The following is a 22,125-nucleotide window of genomic DNA, read 5'->3' on the forward strand; positions in this document are numbered from 1 at the left end:
ATAAATGGACGCATGGGGGAGACGCCTGTTCATATGGATAAGATAGGGCTATAAACGCCCTCATCTTCCACGGCTCTTCTAGGCCTCTTTAGGGTTAAGACATACTCCCTTCTGAGAATTTCTGGTCTAACCGGTTGTCTAGCTTCATATCCTGTTTCTCTGGATTGTTTGTAACCAGGTTTTGCTGCAACTGTTACTGCTGATTAATATCTCACTAATCATAGGTTATGGAAAGACTGTGTCCCCATTTTAAGGCTCTGTTAGAAATTGCTGATGCACACACTCTATTGTAAATTCTTATCTCTGTACTGTACTTCTGCATACGGATGTTATGTTAAAGAATTATTACTTCATCCCCATGAGACCATCTCACCTCATAATCAAATGACCCCAAATCCTTCACTAACCTACCCCCGCCCTCACTAAACTTAATAATAAATGTTGGCATATCCAGTGCATTGTTGGCACCGTGGGACCAGAAGGCGGTGACCCCCCTGGACCCAGCTTTCACTATCTTGTGTGTGTCTATTATTTCTCGACCTGCCGATCTGCCTGGGAACAAAGAGAGAGCCCCGCTGCATTGCAGGCTGCTGGCCAGATCCCGCAATACCCCCCTCACTCCCACCACTTCCTCCCTTCAGCACAGCACTGTGCAGGAAAGCAAACTGCTTTAAAATAAGACGTCTCATAACTTGGGAGCAAACTGTCACTGCAAACCCCCTCGGTTGGAAGAGGAAGCATACTCCAGAACTCAGATTAGCATCATAAGGATATCAATAAATGCAATCAGCTCCAGCAAAAGCAGCGTGGGACGCTCTCACTGATCACCACGCTTTGAGGCTCCTGAGTGCTGCTGGGTGTGGCGCCTCCTTGGGGAAGGACCACAGAAAATCCAGGTCCCTAGAATATGCTCAGTGCTCTTCATATGTTTAATTTTCACAACAACCCTGTGAGGCAAATACCGTTACTCCTATTTTACAGTTGACGAAACTGGAATTCTGAGACAATTGAGAGACAAGACACTACTGAGTCCGAATCTGAACCCAGGATCCAGCCCTTCCCAGTGCCTCCCACGGGGGAGGAGAGTCTGAACCCAGGATCCAGCACTTCCCAGTGCCTCCCATGGGGGTGGAGAGGGTGCATGAATGCTGGATTCTCGGTCTTCAGAGCAAGCTTCTGAGCACATCACTGGGGGACACAGATTCGTCAAGGGGGAACTCAACCAAAACCACACACATGGATCATGGGCAGGGGACATCCCTCCTCCCCGCATCCCTCCCTCCTCCCAGCTCCAGGACCCTTCTCAGTGTGCACCAAGCTACACACCACACATCTTGATGGAGAAATGCGTGGTACCAATACCAAGAGATGTGAGAGAAAGGAATATCCAAAATGACTAGGAAACTATTTTCAGAAAGGAGAAAAAAAAATTGCAGCCGGGCACGGGGGCTCACGCTTGTAATCCCAGCACTTTGACTATGTAAAGGCCGGGCGCGGTGGCTCACGCCTGTAATCCCAGCACTTTGGGAGGCCGAGGCAAGCGGATCATGAGGTCAGGAGATCAAGACCATCCTGGCCAACGTGGTGAAACCTCATCTCTACTAAAAATACAAAAATTAGCCGGGTGTGGTAGCGGGTGCCTGTAATCCCAGCTACTCGGGCGGCTCAGGCAGAGGAATCGCTTGAACCTGGGAGGCAGAGGTTGCGGTGAGCCGAGATCGGACCAATGCGCTCTAGCCTGGGTGACAGGGCAAGACTCCATAAGAAGAAGAAAAAAAAAAAAGTTGCCTGTTTAAACCCAGGGCTGCAAACGCAGGGCAGCAGAGATGGTGAGTCACTGCTGACCAGCAGCTCCCCTTGAATTGATCTGAATGCATTCCTAGGGGCTTGCTTTAGAGATGCAGATGACCGTGGCTGGCAGGAGGTGCCATTATTAGAAAAAGCTCCTTATTAGAATGCCCAGATGAGAAGCTCACTTCCCCTTTTGGTGCAAAAAGGTTAGGAAGAAACCAGAACTCACCATTTGCTCTGACTTTTCAGCTTTGTCTTTGATGTCTTTGATTTTGCCAAAGAGCTGCTGGATGGCTTTCTGAGCCTCTTCCAGTGCCTAGAGTAAGAGAAACACATGAACAACAAAAGGCAGCTGGAGACGGCACCGGTCACTACGCTGTAACCCACGCCGGGCACACTGGAGACAGCACCGGTCGCTACGCTGTAACCCACGCCGGGCACACTGGAGACAGCACCGGTCGCTACGCTGTAACCCACGCCGGGCACACTGGAGACAGCACCGGTCGCTACGCTGTAACCCACGCCGGGCACACTGGAGACAGCACCGGTCGCTACGCTGTAACCCACGCCGGGCACACTGGAGACAGCACCGGTGGCTACGCTGTAACCCACGCCGGGCACACTGGAGACAGCACCGGTGGCTACGCTGTAACCCACGCCGGGCACACTGGAGACAGCACCGGTGACTACGCTGTAACCCACGCCGGGCACACTGGAGACAGCACCGGTCACTACGCTGTAACCCACGCCGGGCACACTGGAGACAACACCGGTGACTACGCTGTAACCCACCCTGGGCACACTGGAGACAGCACCGGTGACTACGCTGTAACCCACGCTGGGCACACTGGAGACAGCACCGGTCACTACACGGTAACCCACGCTGGGCACACTGGAGACAGCACCGGTCACTACACGGTAACCCACGCTGGGCACACTGGAGACAGCACCGGTCACTACGCTGTAACCCACCCTGGGCACACTGGAGACAGCACCGGTCACTACGCTGTAACCCACGCTGGGCACACCGGTCACTACGCTGTAACCCACACTGGGCACACTGGAGACAGCACCGGTCACTACGCTGTAATCCACGCTGGGCACACTGGAGACAACACCGGTGACTACGCTGTAACCACGCTGGGCACACTGGAGACAGCACCGGTCACTACGCTGTAATCCACGCTGGGCACACTGGTCACTACGCTGTAACCACGCTGGGCACACTGGAGACAGCACCGGTCACTACGCTGTAACCCACGCCGGGCACACTGGAGACAGCACCGGTCGCTACGCTGTAACCCACGCCAGGCACACTGGAGACAGCACCGGTCACTACGCTGTAACCCACGCCGGGCACACTGGAGACAGCACCGGTGACTACGCTGTAACCCACGCCGGGCACACTGGAGACAGCACCGGTGACTACGCTGTAACCCACGCCGGGCACACTGGAGACAGCACCGGTGACTACGCTGTAACCCACGCCGGGCACACTGGAGACAACACCGGTGACTACGCTGTAACCCACCCTGGGCACACTGGAGACAGCACCGGTGACTATGCTGTAACCCACACTGGGCACACTGGAGACAGCACCGGTGACTACACGGTAACCCACGCTGGGCACACTGGAGACAGCACCGGTCACTACACGGTAACCCACGCTGGGCACACTGGAGACAGCACCGGTCACTACGCTGTAACCCACCCTGGGCACACTGGAGACAGCACCGGTCACTACGCTGTAACCCACGCTGGGCACACCAGTCACTACGCTGTAACCCACGCTGGGCACACTGGAGACAGCACCGGTCACTACGCTGTAATCCACGCTGGGCACATTGGAGACAACACCGGTGACTACGCTGTAACCACGCTGGGCACAGTGGAGACAGCACCGGTCACTACGCTGTAACCACACTGGGCACACTGGTCACTACGCTGTAACCACGCTGGGCACACTGGAGACAGCACCGGTCACTACGCTGTAACCCACGCTGGGCACACTGGAGACAGCACCGGTCACTACGCTGTAACCCACGCTGGGCACACCGGTCACTACACTGTAACCCACGCTGGGCACACTGGAGACAGCACCGGTCACTACGCTGTAACCCACGCTGGGCACAAAAGAAACTTCCATAAAGCTCTCCTGACTCGTCGTGCTTATGCCAACGATTTTTCTGTACAGCATCCGGCATCTGCGTACAGGCAAACACTCGGGACTCTTACCAACGTGCCTCGCAAAGTTTTAACTTAAAACTAAATATTCCCCCCATCTCAGTGATTACTGTCCACGTTACTGATAACAGCAAATAGGACAAGTATATCTCTGTGTGTGCGTGTATGCAAGCAACCATGCGCAGTGACCTTCAAAGCCTCCTACAGAGGGACGGGGTAGCTCTAAATTGGGGCGAGGGAAAGCTCTGGACTTGGAAGTTCCAGATTGTGCCTTCAAAAAAGCCTGAACCGTGAATGGGGACTCCAGAACTGCAACAAATCTTAAAGACTTTCATAGTAAGTCATTTGAAAACCAATGAAATGCACTTAGAAAGGAACGCTGGGCGGGGCACAGTGGCTCATGCCTGTAATCCGAGCACTTTGGGAGGCCGAGGCGGGCGGATCACGAGGTCAGGAGATCGAGACCATCCTGGCTAACACGGTGAAACCCGTCTCTACTAAAAATACAAAAAATTAGCCAGGCGAGGTGGCGGTACCTGTAGTCCCAGTTACTCGGGAGGCTGAGGCAGGACAATGGCATCAACCCGGGAGGCGGAGCTTGCAGTGAGCCAAGATTATGCCACTGCACTCCAGCCTGGGAGACAGACAGAGCGAGAATCCGTCTCAAAAAAAAAAAGGGGGGGGGGCACTAAAAGCTAACGGTGGCTCACACCTGTAATCCCAGCACTTCAGAGGCTGAGGCAGGAGGATTGCTTGGGCCCAGGAGTTCAAGACTAGCCTGGGGAACATGGCGACACTCAGTCTCTGGAAAAAAAAAAAAAAGTTAGCTAGCCAGACATGGTGGCACACGCCTGTAGTCTCAACTACTTGGGAGGCTGAGGTGGGAAGATTACTTGAGCCTGGGAGGTCAAGGCTGCAGTGAACTGTGATCACGCCACTGCACTCCAGCCTGGTGACTGAGCGAGACCTTGTCTCAAAAAACAAGCAAAAAGCTAATGGTGGCCGGGCGCGGTGGCTCAAGCCTGTAATCCCAGCACTTTGGGAGGCCGAGACGGGCGGATCACGAGGTCAGGAGATCGAGACCATCCTGGTTAACACGGTGAAACCCCGTCTCTACTAAAAAATACAAAAAACTAGCCGGGCGAGGTGGCGGACGCCTGTAGTCCCAGCTACTCGGGAGGCGGAGGCAGGAGAATGGCGTGAACCTGGGAGGCGGAGCTTGCAGTGAGCTGAGATCCGGCCACTGCACTCCAGCCTGGGCGACAGCGCGAGACTCCGTGTCAAAAAAAAAAAAAAAAAAAAAAAAAAAAAAGCTAATGGTGAGCCCAGTATTTCCACTGACATAAACACCTGCAAAGACGGATGCTATACAATAAAAGTTTTACAACACGGCTGCAGCTTCTGCCAGGAGGGGAAGCAACATGAGGGCAGTTGTGAGACATGGAGACCAGGAAGTGTCTGTGAGCGCCAGCAGCCCACGGACGTGCACAGACCATTCGCACTGGACTGTCCGCTGAACTGCCTGTGACTAAACACTGCCTACAGCTGAAGTGTCTGTGAGCGCCAGCAGCCCACGGACGTGGAGACCATTCGCACTGGACTGTCCGCTGAACTGCCTGTGACTAAACACTGCCTACAGCTGAAGTGTCTGTGAGCGCCAGCAGCCCACGGACGTGGAGACCATACGCACTGGACTGTCCGCTGAACTGCCTGTGACTAAACACTGCCTACAGCTGAAGTGTCTGTGAGCGCCAGCAGCCCACGGACGTGCACAGACCATTCGCACTCTAATAAAGACAACGAATTCCTGCGGCAGTTATAGTACTAGCCACGAGTCGGCATCTCCTTAACTCACTCCTTCAGTCATTCAGTGAGTATTTACTGAATGCCTCCCATACGCCAGGCTTGATTCTGAGCACGGGGAATCCAGTGGGAAACAAGACAGTATGGTCCCTCTCTCTGTCCTCAAGGAACGAACTTACTTTGAGAAGTAAGTAAGGGGGAGGAGATCCTCTAAAAACAACAAAATAAAGAAACAAGTGTGTCTTTACTTTGGATACACAGGTGTCCCTAAGTGTGACAGGTGTGGTGAAGGACTTATGCAGAGTGATGAGAATAAGGGAGATGGTGGTCATGGAAGGTCTCCTGAAAAAGGGCACCCGAATCAGGGCTGCAGGATGAGGAGGTGTCAGAATTTGTAGATTTGGAGTAAGAGGATTTTTTTTTTTTTTTTTTTTGACATGGAGTCTCACTCTGTCGCCCAGGCTGGAGTGAGTGGCGCAATCTCGGCTCACTGCAAGCTCCGCCTCCCGGGTTCACGCCATTCTCCTGCCTCAGCCTCCCGAGTAGCTGGGACTACAGGCGCCCACCACAACACCCAGCTAATTTTTTGTATTTTTAGTAGAGACGGGGTTTCACCATGTTAGCCAGGATGGTCTTCATCTCCCGACCTTGTGATCCACCTGCCTTGGCCTCCCAAAGTGCTGGGATTACAGGCGTGAGCCACCGCGCCCGGCCTAGAGTAAGAGATTTTTAAGCAGAGAGAACAGCAAATGCAAACACCCTGACAGAGAAAAGACCTCTATGTTTTGGAGGTCCAAAAAGAGAGACAGTAGGTGGTAGTGTAATATCGCAGTGGGAAGTGTCTAGAAATAATCTGGAGAGGTAGGCAGGAGCCAGGGCATGGAGGGGCTCAAAGCATGAGGATTCTCGTCTAAGTGCAAATGAGAAGCCACTGAAGGGTTTTAAACAAGGGACAGATGCACAGTTTACTTGTACAAAAGACTGTCCTGGCTGTTATGTGGCAAGAGAGTTGTGCAGGGGCAGGAGGGAAAGCAGGAGTGAAAGGCCCGTGAAAAGTTGCTACAGCTGTCCACACGAGACGGTGGAGGTCTAGACAAGGCAGCCGGTGCTGACGAGAAGACGCGGAGCGATGCAAGGTTTCTAGGAAGCTCTGACGCACAGGACTCACTCACAGACGGACTCTTTGTGGGGAACGAGGGTGAGGGAAGAACCAAGGATGACTCCCGGGTTTTGGTTCACTGACTGAACCAGGGAATGCAGGAGGAGGACAGGTCCGACAGGCAGGTGTGTCGTGGTGGCTGGGAGTGAAGAGTCCCATCTGCAATACGTTAAGGGCGCCTGTGCTGTGGCTGGAATGTGTCCCCAAAGTCATGCATTGGAAACATAATCCCCAGTGCAATGGTGTTGACAGGCGGGGCCTTTACCAGGCGACCAGGTCATGAGGGGTTTGCCCTCATGAATGAACGAATGGCACCATCCCAAGAGTGGGCTCTTGATAAAAGGATCTGTTCAGCCACTTTCTCATGCACGTGCACACTTTCTTGCCTTCTACCTCTGCCATGGGACGACGCAGTGAGAAGGCCCTCTCCGCGGGATGACGCTGTAAGAAGCCCTCACCACAGGACGACGCCGTAGGAAGCCCTCGCCACAGGACGACGCCGTAAGAAGCCCTCTCCATAAGAAGCCCGTGCCAGATGTGGGCCCATTGACCTTGAACTTCCCAGCCTCCAGAATTGCAAGAAAGAAATCTCTTTTCTTTATAAATGATTATCTGTTCTATTCTGTTACAGTAACATAAAACACACTAAGAAAACTGGTATCAAGAAGTGGGCTATTGCTATAGTAAATACCTGAAAACATGGCTTTGGAACTGGGTAATGGACAGATGTGGAACAGTTTTGAAGTGAATGCTGGAAAAAGCCTGTATTGCTGTGAACAGAGTGCTAACGGCGATTTGGCTAAGGGGGATTCAGCTAACGGGGATTCGGCTAAGGGGGATTCAGCTACAGGCTCAGAAGAAAAACAGAAATGTAGAGAAAGTCTGGAACTTCTTAGAAATGACTTAGTGGTTGTGACAGAGTGTTGGCAGAAATACAGACAGGAGCCTGGGCACGGTGGCTCACGTCTGTCATCCCAGTACTTTGGGAAGCCAAGGCGGGCGGATTACCGGAAGTCTGGAGTTCAAGACCAGCCTGACCAACATGGTGAAACCCCATCTCTACTCAAAATACAAAAATTAGCCGAGCATGGTGGCGGGCGCCTGTAATCCCAGCTACTCGGGAGGCTGAGGCAGGAGAATCACTTGAACCCAGGAGGCGGAGGCTGCAGTGAGCTGAGATAGCATCAATGCACTCCAACCTGGGTGACAAGAGCAAGACTCTGTCTCCACCAAAAAAAAGATAGCTTACTTGAGATCAAGTAGAGACATTAAGTTGGACATAAGATTCTGGAGCTGGAAAGAGAGGTGATAGGCTGGGATTTAAATTCAGAAGTCATTACTTAAAGATGATATTTAAGTCTGTAAGACTAGAAGAAGTCACCTAGGGAGAGAAAATAGAGAGGAGAAGACGGCACAGGGTTGACCCTTGGGTATGCCAATATTCAGACGTCTAACATAAAAAAAGCAGAGATGCAGAGAAAAACCACCAGTGACATGAGAAAAAATCAGGGACAATGGGTGTTACATAAGCCAAACAAAAGTGTCTGAAGGAAGAGAACAGAGTGATTATGCCTTCTGTTGTTAAAAACTCATATAAGATGCTGCGTGCGGTGGTTCATGCCTGTTACCCCAGCACTTTGGGAGGCCAAGGTGGGTGGATCACCCGAGGTCAGGAGTTCAAGACCAGCCTGGCCAATATGATGAAACCCTATCTCTACTCAAAATACGAAAATTAGCTGGGCGTGGTGGCGGGCGCCTGTAGTCCCAGCTACTCAGGAGGCTGAGACAGGAGAATTGCTTGAACCCGGGAGGCAGAGGTTGCAGTGAGCCAAGATCACAGCATTGCACTCCAGCCTGGGCAACAAGAGCAAAACTCCGTCCAAAAAAAAAAAAAAAACCTCATGCGGATCACGCAGTCAAGAGTTCAAGACCAGCCTGAGCAACATGGTGAAACCCCGTCTCTACTAAAAATACAAAAATTAGCCAGGCATGGTGGCCCGTGCCTGTAATCTCAGCTACTCAGGAGGCTGAGGCACAAGAATCGCTTGAACCCAGGAAACAGAAGCTACAGTGAGCCAAGATCACGCCACTGCACTCCAGCCTGGGCGACAGAGCAAGACTCCATCTCGAAAAAAAAAAAAAAAAAAAATGAAGACAGCTGCTACTGATTTTGACAACAGGGAAGCTGTTGGTGACCTTGACAAGAGCAGTCTCAGTGCAGTTAAGGGGAATGGACAGCGATGAAAGGATAAAGCAGAGGCTGTGGTCACAGAGCAGGCCAGCAAAGGACAGCCATGGGCTGAAGCCAGTCTGCCACGTCCACTGCCTGTTTTTGTGAACGGTGTGTTTTTGGAACACAACCAAACCCATTTGTTTAAGTATTGTTTATGGGGATTTTGCCACACAATGGCAGAGATAAAGAGTTACAACAGAGACCATATGGTCAGTAAAGGCTAAAATATTTACTATCTAGCCCTTAACAGAAAGTTTGCTGACCCTGGTATAGACTTTTTTTTTGCCCCCAAGAAGTTTTTGCTATGAGAAGGGAAGAAAAATAGGGCAATAGATGGGGTAAAAGGAGTAATTTTTAAAGATGAGAAATGCTTGCATACGTCTGCTTGGGAATGATTTAACAGGAGAGAAATTTATTGGGGGGGGGGTAACGGGTTAATTACAGAAGAGGACTTTTTGAAACATAATGTTCTTGAATTGTTTAGTGCAGGGGACCCCAAGCCCTGGGCCATGGGCCAGTACCAGTCCGTGGCCTGACAGGAACCAGGTTGCACAGCAGGAGGCGAGCGGCGGGCACGTGAACGACCATGACCTTCTGAGCTCCCCGTCCTCAGATCAGCGGGGGCATTAGATTCTCAGAGGAGCGTGAACCACAGCAGGAGGTGAGCGGCGGGCAAGTGAGTGAGCACGACCGCCTGAACTCCCCGTCCTCCGATCAGCGGGGGCATTAGATTCTCAGAGGCACGCGAACCGTATTGTGAACTGTGCACACGAGGAATCTAGGTTGTGTGCTTCTTAACGGAATCTAACTAATGCCTGGTTATCCGAGGTAGAACAGTTCCATCCTGAAACCATGTCCCCCTCCTTGGTCCATGGGAAAACTGTCTTCCAAAAAACTGCTCCCTGGTGCCAAAAAGGCTGGGGACCACTGGTTTAGTGTACGAGTATTAGCCCTTTAGCAGGGTTATAAGTATCCTTTAGAATGGGGACCAAAGATATGAACAGCATTCCTGTAAAGCCTATAGCTAAGCCAATCATCCATCTACTTTACCAGGGACACGCTGAGTTTATGATTCAGTATAAGTATTAGTAGCTCCCTTTCCTTCTCAAAGTGACTCTGGTGATAAACCACACGGTCACCTCACCTACAGCATCTAACCAAGGCTACAGCACAGCGGGACCTTGGCAAATATCACCCGCTGATTAAAAGCACCACGGTGCACCCGTCAGAGTGCTGGTGCCGAGGCTGCTGCTCTAAGTGTGCTCGTAACCATTCCTCTAACTTCAGGCACCACCACGAGCGGTGGTTCAAAATCACAGCTTCAGGCTTTCTGTAAGTGTTCTCTATTTGGCTTACACAGAGTCTAATGTCCAACAGGCTACATGGGATCAGTAAATACTAAACCCACTGAAGCCTTCTAAAAAAGGTTGGATCGTGGAGTTAAAAGTACGACAGAGGCCTCTGTAGGCAACTGACCACCGGAAAGCACTGATCCTGTTGGACACAGCTTGCACGGAAACCTGTGACACTGCAGGTCATGTCATGTTACGGGGACATGCTAATGGGATCAGAGCCACTGTATTCTAGCCAAACACCCCAAAACATGACATTCAGCTAAGAAAGGCAAAAAAGGGGCTAAGTTATACGCTGAGGTCTCACGTCTGAAGATGTCTGGATGATCCGATCTCAGAGAAAGGGTTTCCATCCCGTTCTCTTGTATGCCAAACCTGGCATCCTACCAGAACTGTCTGTGCTGAGGGTATCGCTTTCTTCTTCCAGCAAACACAACCGTACGTGTCACGGTCTCCAAGACAGATAAACGACCTGCCAGACTTTTTTCTGGAGGGAATGCTTTTGCTTGTTACAATAATGTACTGAAGTTGGAGAAATTTAATATAATTCATTTAGCAGAGTTTAAAAAGCTCCTCTGAAGTATTCACACTATCAAGCAAGTCCATTCTCAACACATACCCTAATATTTGACATCTAACCTCTGATCATCAGTCATACAGAAAGAAGATTGTTTTGCAACTGGAAGAATCATAGGACCTACAAGAAGTTAAGGGTTTTTAAGAAATACCAAAATATCTTTACTAGCAGGCTAATCAGAAAACGTGCTGAAAGAATGATTCTGGCACTGTCCCTAGACATTTTTTAAAATAAAAATGTGGTTGGCCGGGCAGGGGGGCAGTAGCTCACGCCTATAATCCCAGCACGCTGGGAGGCTGAGGGTAGATTACTTGAGGCCAGGAGTTCAAGACCAGTCTGACCAACATGGCGAAACCCCGTCTCTACTAAAAACACCAAAAAAATTAGCTGAGTGTGCTAGTGCACGCCTATAGTTCCAGCTACTCAGGAGGCTGAGGCACGAGAATCACTTAAGCCCAGGAGGCGGAGTGAGCTTAAGTGAGCCAAGATTGTGCCACTGCACTCCAACCTGAGTGACAGAAATAGACTCTGTTTCAAAAAAAAAAAAAAAAAAAAGTAGGCCGGGCACAATGGCACACACCTGTAATCCCAGCACTTTGGGAGGCTGAGGCAGGTGGATCATGAGGTCAAGAGATCAAGACCATCCTGACCAACATGGTGAAACCCCATCTCTACTAAAAATATAAAAATTAGCCTGGCGTGGTGGCGTGTAATCCCAGCTACTTGGGAGGTTGAGGCAGGGGAATCGCTTGAACCAGGGAGTCAGAGGTTGCAGTGTGCTGAGATCGTGCCATTGCACTCCAGCCTGGTGACAGAGTGAGACTCCATCTAAAAAAAAAAAAAAAGTAATAATAAAATTAAAAGGTGGCTACTTTCCATTGCAAGCTGTTTGTGGATTAAAAACAGAACTAATCACTCCTAAAAATGTCTGCATTTAATCTACCCCACTAGAGTTTCTGAACAGAACACTGGAGCTACAGCCGGTATCTAACGGTGTTCTAAACCGTGGCCCTCTTTAGGACTCAAATTCTATAAACACATAGCCTGCATCTGAAAGTGTCATAAAGCAGCGACTGCGTTTAATCTGCCCCTACCGGAATTTCTGAACTGAGCACCGGAGTCACGGTCTGTATCTGACAGTGTTACAAAGCGGCCCTCTTTTAAGACTCAAATTCTATAAACAGGAGATGAAAAGCAACCCACTGAATGAGCCCAGAAGGCTCAGCAAAGCCAGTTTCGGTATCTCTCGGTTTCTGTGCACCCTAACTGTAGCCGCCACTCTGAATCTTCCTTGCCTCCTGGGGGAGACCGTGAGCAGGCTCCTAAAGCCACAGGAGGTGGTGTGTGCAGAAGATAAGGAGTGTAGAACCTGGCACAGACTCTACTGCTTTCTTCTTTCTCCTTTTTCTTTTCTGCAGAACTGTTGTTTGCCACCTTCGTAGAGAGAGGGGCTCTGATTCACTGGAAATGCCTTAAGAAATAAGCGTCCTCTCTGGCTCTCAGATGCATCTAATTTTGCAGTTTGCGCTACAGAGAATTATGTTGCCTTTATCCTGTGAGTCCACAGGCAGCCTTTCAGAGATTTTAAACTCAGATCCCTTTTGCTGGCTTTAGACTGTTCTGTGAAAAAAACAAGGTGCTATTATTCAAGGTTACTGGGAAGAAAATTAGATTTTTCTACTATTTTGCTATCATTTCTGTTTTCCAACTTGACATCTACCTGCTGGTTCCCTTTTCTTTTCTATTATGTGGAAAAGCAACATGCTGGGCCGGGTGCAGTGGCTCATGCCTGTAATCCCAGCACTTTGGGAGGCCGAGGTGGGCAAATCACCCAAGGTCAGGAGTTCGAGACCAGCCCGGCCAACACAGCGAAACCCTGTCTCTTCTAAAATACAAAAATCACCCAAAGTCAGGAGTTCAAGACCAGCCTGGCCAACACAGTGAAACCCCGTCTCTTCTAAAAATACAAAAAGCAGCCAGCCATGATGGTATAAACCTGTAATCCCAGCTACTGGGGAGGCTGAGGCAGGAGAATCGCTTAAACCTAGGAGGTGGAGGATGCAGTGAGCCAAGATTGTGCCACTGCACTCCAGCCTGGGCAACAGAGTGAGACTCTGAGAAGAAAAGAAAAAGAGAAGGAAAAAGGAAAGAAAAGAAAAAAGGAGAGAGAGAGAGAAAGGGAAGGGGGAAGGAAGGAAAACAGAGAGAAAAAAGGAAAGGAAGGAGAAAGAAAGAAAGAAGGAAAGAAAGAAAGAGAGAAAATAAAAGAAAAGGAAAAGGAGAGGAGAAAGGAGAAAGGAGAAAAGAAAAGAAAGAGAAAAAGAAAGGAGGGAAGGAGGGAAAAGAAAGAAGAGGAAGGGAGGAAAGGAGGAACGGAGGGAGGGAGGGAGTAAGCAACATGCTGTATGAGTTAAAAGCAAGGGATTTTGAACTAGCAGACTGGGATTCAAATCTTGGCTCTGCCAGTTACTGTGTGATTTCTGTCAAGCCTCTTATCCTCTAGGAAGCAGTTTCATAATTTCCAGAATGAAAATTCTATCAGCTACCTGAAAGGTAGTAAGGAATATGAGAGTAGCAAGTATCTTTGGAATCGTTTACCCAACACTCTTCCCCTCCACACGCGAAATCTTCCTTTCACCGTGTTTCTACAGTCTGCTGTCCAAGAGCTGACCGGGCCCTCGTTGGACCAGTTTTCCCATGATTTTTTTTTTTTTTTTTTTAGATGGAGTCACACTCCGTCGTGGCACAATCTTGGCTCACTGCAACTTTAGCCTCCTGGGTTCAAGCGATTCTCCTGCCTCAGCCTCCCGAGCAGCTGGGATTACAGGCACCCACCACCACACCCAGCTAATTTTTGTATTTTCAGTAGAGACGGGGTTTCACCGTGTTGGCCAGGCTGGTCTCAAACACTTGACCTCAGGTGATCCATCCGCCTCAGCCTCCCACAGTGCTGGGATTCCAGGCATGAGCCCCCAGAATTAGAATTGGGAAAAAGAGTTTGTCTCTTGCGGGTGGTAGGAGTCCCAAGATGTGAAACTGAGTTACAGAGCAGCGACGTTCCCCAGGAAGGGGAGGAGGCTGGACCACAGGTAGAGATGATGAAGCTGACACACACACACACACACACACACACACACACACACACACAGAGACACTGAGCGTTACTCCAGTCTTTGGCTTCAGGTGTTTGACAAGCCCAGCGGAGACGCTATTCTTCTGATGGTCAGACTTGTTCAACTTCTTCCAACGAGACATAACAGGATCCTTCCAAATAATCCCCCTTTTTGCCTAAACCCGTTTGAATTGGGATTTTTGTCATCTGCAACCAAGACAGTCTTGAATGAGTTTATAAAGCACTCGGCTCATAGAAAGTCCTCACTTAATGGCAACTATTAGTATTCCCACCTCTCTCAGATGGAGTGGGATATTTCAGATGAGACTAACCTCTAAGAATCAAAGGTTGTTACTCATCTTTCAGAGCTTTGTAAGTAAGATAGCTAAGTTCAGCATTTGCAGACTCAGAAGAACGGCTCATGGATTAAGAGGATGGAATTTTCGAACCATGCTGAAAATGAGGCATTCTCCAGAAAAAACTGGTCTTTTGTTCATTCATTCAATTAAAGAGTGAGTGTCTACTACATGTACTGTGCTAGATACTGAGAGAAAAAGATCACTGGCTAGGGGATGTGTCTTTAAAGGGACTGTAAGGAATACACGTCTGAATTATAAACAACTGTCCAACGACAGTGATACAAAGAGCCATGAATAAAGAATGGAAGAAGCTGGGCGTGGGGGCTCCCGCCTGTAATCCCAGCACTTTGGGAGGCCGAGGCAGGCGGATCACCTGAGGTCAGGAGATGGAGACCATCCTGGCTAACACGGTGAAACCCCGTCTCTACTAAAAATACAATTAGCCAGGCGTGGTGGTGGCACCTGTAGTCCCAGCTACTCAGGAGGCTGAGGCAAAAGAACGGCGTGAACCTGGAAGGTAAGGCAGCATCATTTGGAAAGCCAGGCGGTCCTCCAGAGAGCAGAAACACAGACGAGTGCTACCACCTCTGATAAGCCCTTACCACATCCACTGAGGGTGGACACCGAGGGTTAAGTAGCCTCTATTTAGAGAAAGTCTCTTCTTTTGTTACTGCTGACCATCCTGGCACCACTGAGAGCTGTCACTATGGAAACGAGGCAACCCAGCTGAAACAGAGGTGCTTCAGCCAGCCTCAGCAATGGTAACAATGCAGCCCGCTCCCCACCATGGTGCTCAACAGCAGCAGAGGCTGCAGGATTCTCATAGCCACAGAAGGCTGCACATCTACAGCTCTGTGCGTCCCTACGCGTCCGAGAACTCAACCAGGACCACCCTGGTCAAATGCCAGACGGCGCCCATCAGATGAGAATCACTGACATTCACACAAATTCCTCCACAGTCCATGCAGGAACCCTGAGTATAAAAAGGCTTTATTTAAAGCACAAATTTTTTTCCAAGTCTGTGAACTAAAAACCAAAGGCCTGTAAAGAGCAAAGGGAGTCATTCTCACCTTATTTGTTAAAATGTTCTGTTCCATGTAAGTTACTTTTATTTACGATTTCTGCAAACCAGATCCACTGAAAATGTGAACCAAAGAGCTCATTTTTATTGTTTTTAGGAGACAAGCCAGAAGTTAAAATCACAAGACGAGGCTGAGAAACAAGTTCAGCAGTGCCCAAATCAGACTAAGCATTTACATTCTAAAGTTCTGCCTGTGTCTGTTGTCGCCCCAACTTAAAACAAGTTAGCCCCGAAATAGCTGAGAGTGATGGATGCGCTCCTGCAGCCTCCTCTGATGAAAGGTAACCCCTGAGGATGAGAGCATGTCAAGCAACACCTCCAAGTGGCAAAAGAGAAGGAAACGTTTAAGCAAAAGTTTCTGCTGCTTTTGCTGAATGAAAGGTAAAGAAATTCAGTATTTTTGGAAATGGGGCACATTAAAAGGAACAACTTGTCCAAGTTCAACAAACTACGACGCTTCCCAAACAGCCAGGACTCTTAACAAAGGACGACTTTTCCCAAATAGCCAGGACTTCGACAAAGCACGAGTTTTCCCAAACAGCCAGGACTCTTAACAAAGGACGACTTTTCCCAAATAGCCAGGACTTCGACAAAGCACGAGTTTTCCCAAACAGCCAGGACTCCAACAAAGGACAACGTTTCCCAAACAGCCAGGACTTCAACAAAGGACATTTCCCAAATAGCCAGGACTTCCAGTTGCCAAGTTCGAGGTTACCGACTTCCTTCTAATTCCCCTTATCTTACTATTACTTCTCATTTTAGTCACTTAATAATTTTGACCTATATTGTAAGTCTTCATTCAGGAGAAAGCATCCTTTTGCGGTGACAACTGGATGTTCCCTCAGCTGACTTTTTGAGACACCTTCTGTACCAAACGCCCTTCAGGCTGTGAGGATTCATCTGCGTGCTTTTTCTCTCTTCCTGGTTCACTTACTCGCTTCAGGGCCTCACTGGTGCCTGTAGTTTCAGCAGCACAGCTGTGCAGAATACACAGAGTTCTCTTTTCAACCTGGGTTCTTCTCTCAGTCCGGTTTCTTCATTACACTGAGAGGGACAAAGCTGGCTAACGAGGCCATGGTCATCGCCATTATTTGGACAGTTAGCCTTCCAGGCTCCACAGCAAAACAAGTGGCTCCCAAATCTGCTTTTAAATGTTTGTCACCGTTTAAAGAGAATTTAGTATGGAAAAGTATGCAGCATGCTGGGAATGAGAAAATCTGGATCTGTGATTAACTCGCATAGTGTGATTTTGGGCACGTCACAGAACCGATGCAGGCCCCTCTCTTCACCTGTAAAATGGGGAGAAGAGCATCTACGTGGCCTAATTCACACATCTTTGTAAAGATGTGAATCGAATAAATCAAGTAAAATAATATATGCAACAAGGTAAACATTTATAGTGTAATAAAACATTAGCATTACAGATCAAGACAAATGACTCAAAATGTTACGTTCTGCAAAAGCGACTCAAAATGTGTCTTTGCTTACAGTGAATGAATCAGGAAGGACAGATCAGCCTTGCAACAGTACACCCTTAATTACAGAGATCTGGAAAATTCCAGGGCGGACAAACCATCTTAGAACCTGCCCACAAGACACCAGTTAGCAGAAATCTCTAAAGACTAGAATCTCTAAGTCTTCAATGAAAAAAAAGTTTAAATTTCTGACTTATCAGAAGTGGCGCTTTGCCTAGCCTATAATTCTACTGTTATCACAGGAGTAGGAGTGGGCTGTCTGTCTCGACCGTTCCCTTGGGACTAGGAACAAGAAAAGCTCAAGTACAACAAGGAGACAGAAGTTAAGAATTCGGTCTGAGATGGGATAAAGACCCCCCAAAAACACCTTTTCTCCTGCTTTAAAGACAGTATTTGAATATCAAACTTACTTGGGGCCAGGCACAGTGGTTCACACCTGTAATCACAACACTTTGGGAGGCAGAGGCAGGCAGATCACCTCAGGTTGGGAGTTCGAGACCAGCCTGGCCAACCTGGTGAAACCCCATCTCTACCAAAAATACAAAAGTTAGCCGGGTGTGGTGGTGGGCACCTGTAATCCCAGCTACACAGGAGGCTGAGGCAGGAGAATCATTTGAACCCAGGAGGCGGAGGTTGCAGTGAGCTGAGATCGCACCTTCATCCTGGGCGACAGAGTGAGACTCCATCTCAAAAAAAAAAAAAAAAAACTACTTGGTAGTAAGTATATCTCCAGAAGAAACGCCCCCCTCCAAATTGGGGGTCGTTATGAAAGTGGTACTAATAGATTTTTGCCTAGCATCCATATTCCAGGTATCACATACAACACCTAGAAATTACCACAGCATCTGTTCTGTCTACAATACAATACGGAAACAGAAATTAGAAACGCTGGCGTGGGATCCAATAATACATGGAGGACGACAAGTTTCTGATGTATTCTAGAGCTTTAATCTAGACGACTACAGAACACCAGGCCGAAACAGATGTGTTAGCTTTGGTTTTGCAGAACTAATCTCCTTCCACAGGAGACCTTGGAGTCCAAATTGGAGCAAAGGAAATGTTATAGTTACATACTCTTTTTTTTTTTTTTTTTTTGAGACGGAGTCTCGCTCTGTCACCCGGGCTGGAGTGCAGTGGCCGGATCTCAGCTCACTGCAATCTCCGCCTCCCGGGTTCACGCCATTCTCCTGCCTCAGCCTCCCGAGTAGCTGGGACTACAGGCGCCCGCCACCTCGCCCGGCTAGCTTTTTGTATTAATGGAGATTGACAGATGGAGATGCTGACGGCACCACCACAACACCGAATCTGGGCTCTTCCCAATACTGTTTCTGCAGATGAAAGAGGGAAAAGGACAAAGGAGGCCAAGTTCTTCCATGAAGACAGAATTCCAAATTCCCATCCCTTGTACAAACGTATCTCAGTGACTTCTTGTATCAAGGACCTGAAATCCAGAAGGCTTTGCTCTGTTGGCAGTAATACTGCAATTTTTCTAATGCACAACCTCCAACCGAGAACGGAATTTTCCTCATACAATTTCTAACTACTAGCAATCAAAAGCAAGAGTGACCTGAGTACTAGCCAGAGCAGTTCCAGTAGTGATGAACGGCATTTTCCTCTTGAGATGCACAGTCTAGTTTAAACTTGTGACTGCCTCTAACATGGAAAGAAGCAGATGGCGAGTTATGCTTGACCTTCTTTCTTGGCTCCTGAAGACAGCCAGTTTACATGGAGATGGCTCAGAAGAACAATAAACTTCCGTGTTCCTTCTTGGCACATTATTTTCCTAAAACTATTTTCAATAATCATGTTGCAGAAAAGTGGGACCTGGCATTTCTAAGGTCAGGAAGGAAACAGTCCAACTGCTGGACTAGTTAACTAAATAAAAGACAAACTCGGGTGGTTTTATTTTTGCGGGAGAGAACATCTCCATGATGAGGCACTGCATACAAAAGCTTCAGATTCTTGCTAATCAGAAACATGTTGTCTATATTAATTAAATGAAGACAAAACAGAGGCCTGTGTTAATGCCCCTGAGTCTGTGGAGAGAGTGAATCTGGGAAAGTTCAGAACAACACGGAACCGTGTTTCTAAAGAGATGAAATATTGCAATGATTAAAAACGACCATGTGACCCAGCCATTCCACTCCAAGGTACACAGCAAAAGGAACCGAAGCAGAAACTCCAACAGGTATTCGTGCGCCAACACTCACAGCAGCACTGTTCACACAAGCCAAACGGCGGAAACAATCCAAGTGGCCGTGGACAGACGAATGGATACACACAACGTGGTCGACCTACACCACGGAATATTATTCAGCCGTAAGAGAGAAGAAAGTGCTGATACACGCTAATCATGGATGAATCCTGAAGACAACAGAAGTGAAATACACCAGATACAAAGGGTTGAATATTGTAGAATTCCACTTATATTAATATAAAGTACCCAGAATAGGCAAATTCATAGAGAGAGAAAGTAAAATAGAGGTCGCAAGAGGTTGAGGAAAGTGGGCAGGGGAAGGAATGACTTAATTAGTGGTTTTAACAGTTACAGAGTTCCTATTTGGGGTGATGAATAAATTTCAGAAATAGTGGTAGTGGTGGTTGTACATTATGAATGTAATTAATACCACTAATTATACACTTAAAATGTTAAAATGATAAATTCTATTTTTTTATATATATATATTTTTACACAGTTTAAAAAAATGTAATATCAAAAACCACTGAACGGTATACTTCAAATAGATGAATTATATGTGAATTATAACTCACAAATGCTGTTAAAATATAGCTATATAAAAAAATCAAAAAAGGTGATATTTACTGAAATGAAATTTAATAAAAATTTTTAAAGCATCATCAATTACACCAAGCGACACGCCAAGAAAAAAAACCAGGTCAGGTGTGGTGGCTCACACCTGCAATCCCAACATTTAAAAGGCGGAGGCAGGAGGGTCGCTTGAACCCAGGAGTTCAAGACCAGTCTAGGCAACACAGCAAAACCCCGTTTCTACAAGAAATACAAAAAAATCAGCCAGGTGTGGTGGCGTGTGCCTGCAGTACCAACTACTCAGGAGGCTGAGGCAGGAGGATTACTTGAGCCTGGGAGGTTGAGGCTGCAGTGAGCCATGATTTTACCACTGCACTGAAGCCTAGGTGACAAGAGCGAGACCCTGTCTCAAGAGAGAAAAAAAGCCAGGCCCGGTGGCTCAACGCCTGCAATCCCAGCACTTTGAGAGGTCGAACGAGGCAGGTGGATTACCGGAGGTCAGGAGTTTCAGACTAGCCTGGACAACAGCGCAAAACCCCATCTCTACTAAAAATACAAAAATTAGCTGGGTGTGGTGGTGCGTGCCTGTAATCCCAGCTACCTGGGAGGCTGAGACAGGAGAATCCCTTGAACCTGGGAGGCGGAGGTTGCAGTAACCTGAGATCACGCCACTGCACTCCAGCCTGGGTGACAGAGTGAGACTGTCTCAAAAAAACAAAAACAAAAACAAAAACCATAAAAATAAAAACAATAAAAATTATTTTTTTTTTGATACAGAGTCTCGCTCTGTCACCCAGGCTGGAGTGTAGGGGCGCAATCTTGGTTCACTGCAACCTCTGCCTCCCAGGCTCAAGCGATTCTCCTGTCTCAGCTTCTCGGGTAGCTGGGATTACAGGCATGTGCCACGATGCCCGGCTAAATTTTTTTTTTTTTTTTTGAGACAGAGTCTCACTCTGTCGCCCAGGCTGGAGTGCAATGGTGCAATCTCGGCTCACTGCAAGCTCAACCTCCCAGATTCATGCCATTCTCCTGCCTCAGCCTCCCAAGTAGCTGGGACTACAGGCACCTGCCACCACCCCCGGCTAATTTTTTTGCATTTTTAGTAGAGACGGGGTTTCACCATGTTAGCCAGGATAGTCTCCATCTCCTGACCTTGTGATCTGCCTACCTCGGCCTCCCAAAGTGCTGGGATTACAGGCGTGAGCCACTGCGCCCTGCCATTAAAAATTCATTTTTAACACTCAGGAGATGCCGCCAAAGTGGCATTCAGAGAAAAGCCACACTTTTAAGTGCTCTTCTTACACAACAAGAAGGAAAAGGAACATAAAGACAACAGAGATGAAAGCAGTAAACTATAAACGTACAGAGTAATGAACTGAAACAGGAAAAGAGTAGAACTGACAAATCTAAGTGCAAGTCCTCTGAGAAGGCCTAAAGAAATTCTGGCTGGTTTAATCTGGGATTGGGGGTGGGGCAAAGAGAAAACACAACATTAAGAATGGAAAGAGAGGCCGGGCAGGCGCGGCGGCTCACGCTTGTAATCCCAGCACTTTGGGAGGCTGAGGTGGGAGGATCAAAAGGTCAAGAGATCGAGACCATCTGGCCAACATGGTGAAACCTTGTCTCTACTGAAAATACAAAAATTAGCCAGGTGTGGTGGCGCATGCCTGTAGTTCCAGCTACTCAGGAGGCTGAGGCAGGAGAATCACTTGAACCCAGGAGGCGAAGCTTGCAGTGAACCGAGATCGCGCCATTGCACTCCAGCCTGGGCAACAAGAGCGAGACTACGTCTCCAAACACCAAAACAAAACAAAAAGAATGGAAAGAGAATATAAAGAGAGAATTGGAAAGGATGAATAAACTTAAACATCTGAGTAAAATTATTTTCAAGAACAAGGACTTACTAAAATCAACTCAAGAAGAAGTGGAAGACATAAATATAACCATAGAAATCACAGAAAAGGCTGCAAAGGAACCAATCTCCCAAAAGGCACTTGACCTTGCTAAAGGGTCAATCAAGGTATATTATTTATAGCCTGACGTCTCTGAAACAATTTACTATTTAAATGGTCTCTGTGGGTTGCAAAAAATGGGAAGCATCCCAGTTTGTTTTACAAAGCTGACAAAGGCCAAGCATGGTGGCTCACGCCTGTAATCCCAGCACTTTGGGAGGCTGAGGTGGGAGAATCATTTGAGGTCAGGAGTTCGAGACCAGCCTGGCCAACATGG

At 48.2% G+C, this 22,125-nt stretch overlaps 1 protein-coding gene across 8 annotated transcripts in view; it reads right to left on the reverse strand.

Moving 5' to 3' along the window:
* VPS53 (VPS53 subunit of GARP complex) overlaps positions 1 to 22,125 on the reverse strand; it is a 174,900-nt gene that overhangs the window by 119,174 nt on the left and 33,601 nt on the right. For 5 of the 8 annotated variants that reach the window (XM_077969701.1, XM_077969700.1, XM_077969706.1 and 2 more), the window contains exon 5: positions 2,021 to 2,107. The exons of the other annotated variants lie outside the window; for them this stretch is intronic. In XM_077969701.1, coding sequence (XP_077825827.1) covers positions 2,021 to 2,107 — 87 coding nt within the window. The remainder of the gene's footprint in view (positions 1 to 2,020; positions 2,108 to 22,125) is intronic. 8 annotated transcript variants of the gene reach the window in all.

This window comes from Macaca mulatta, chromosome 16 (genome assembly GCF_049350105.2).
Source record: "Macaca mulatta isolate MMU2019108-1 chromosome 16, T2T-MMU8v2.0, whole genome shotgun sequence".
Classification (NCBI taxonomy): Eukaryota; Metazoa; Chordata; class Mammalia; order Primates; family Cercopithecidae; genus Macaca; species Macaca mulatta.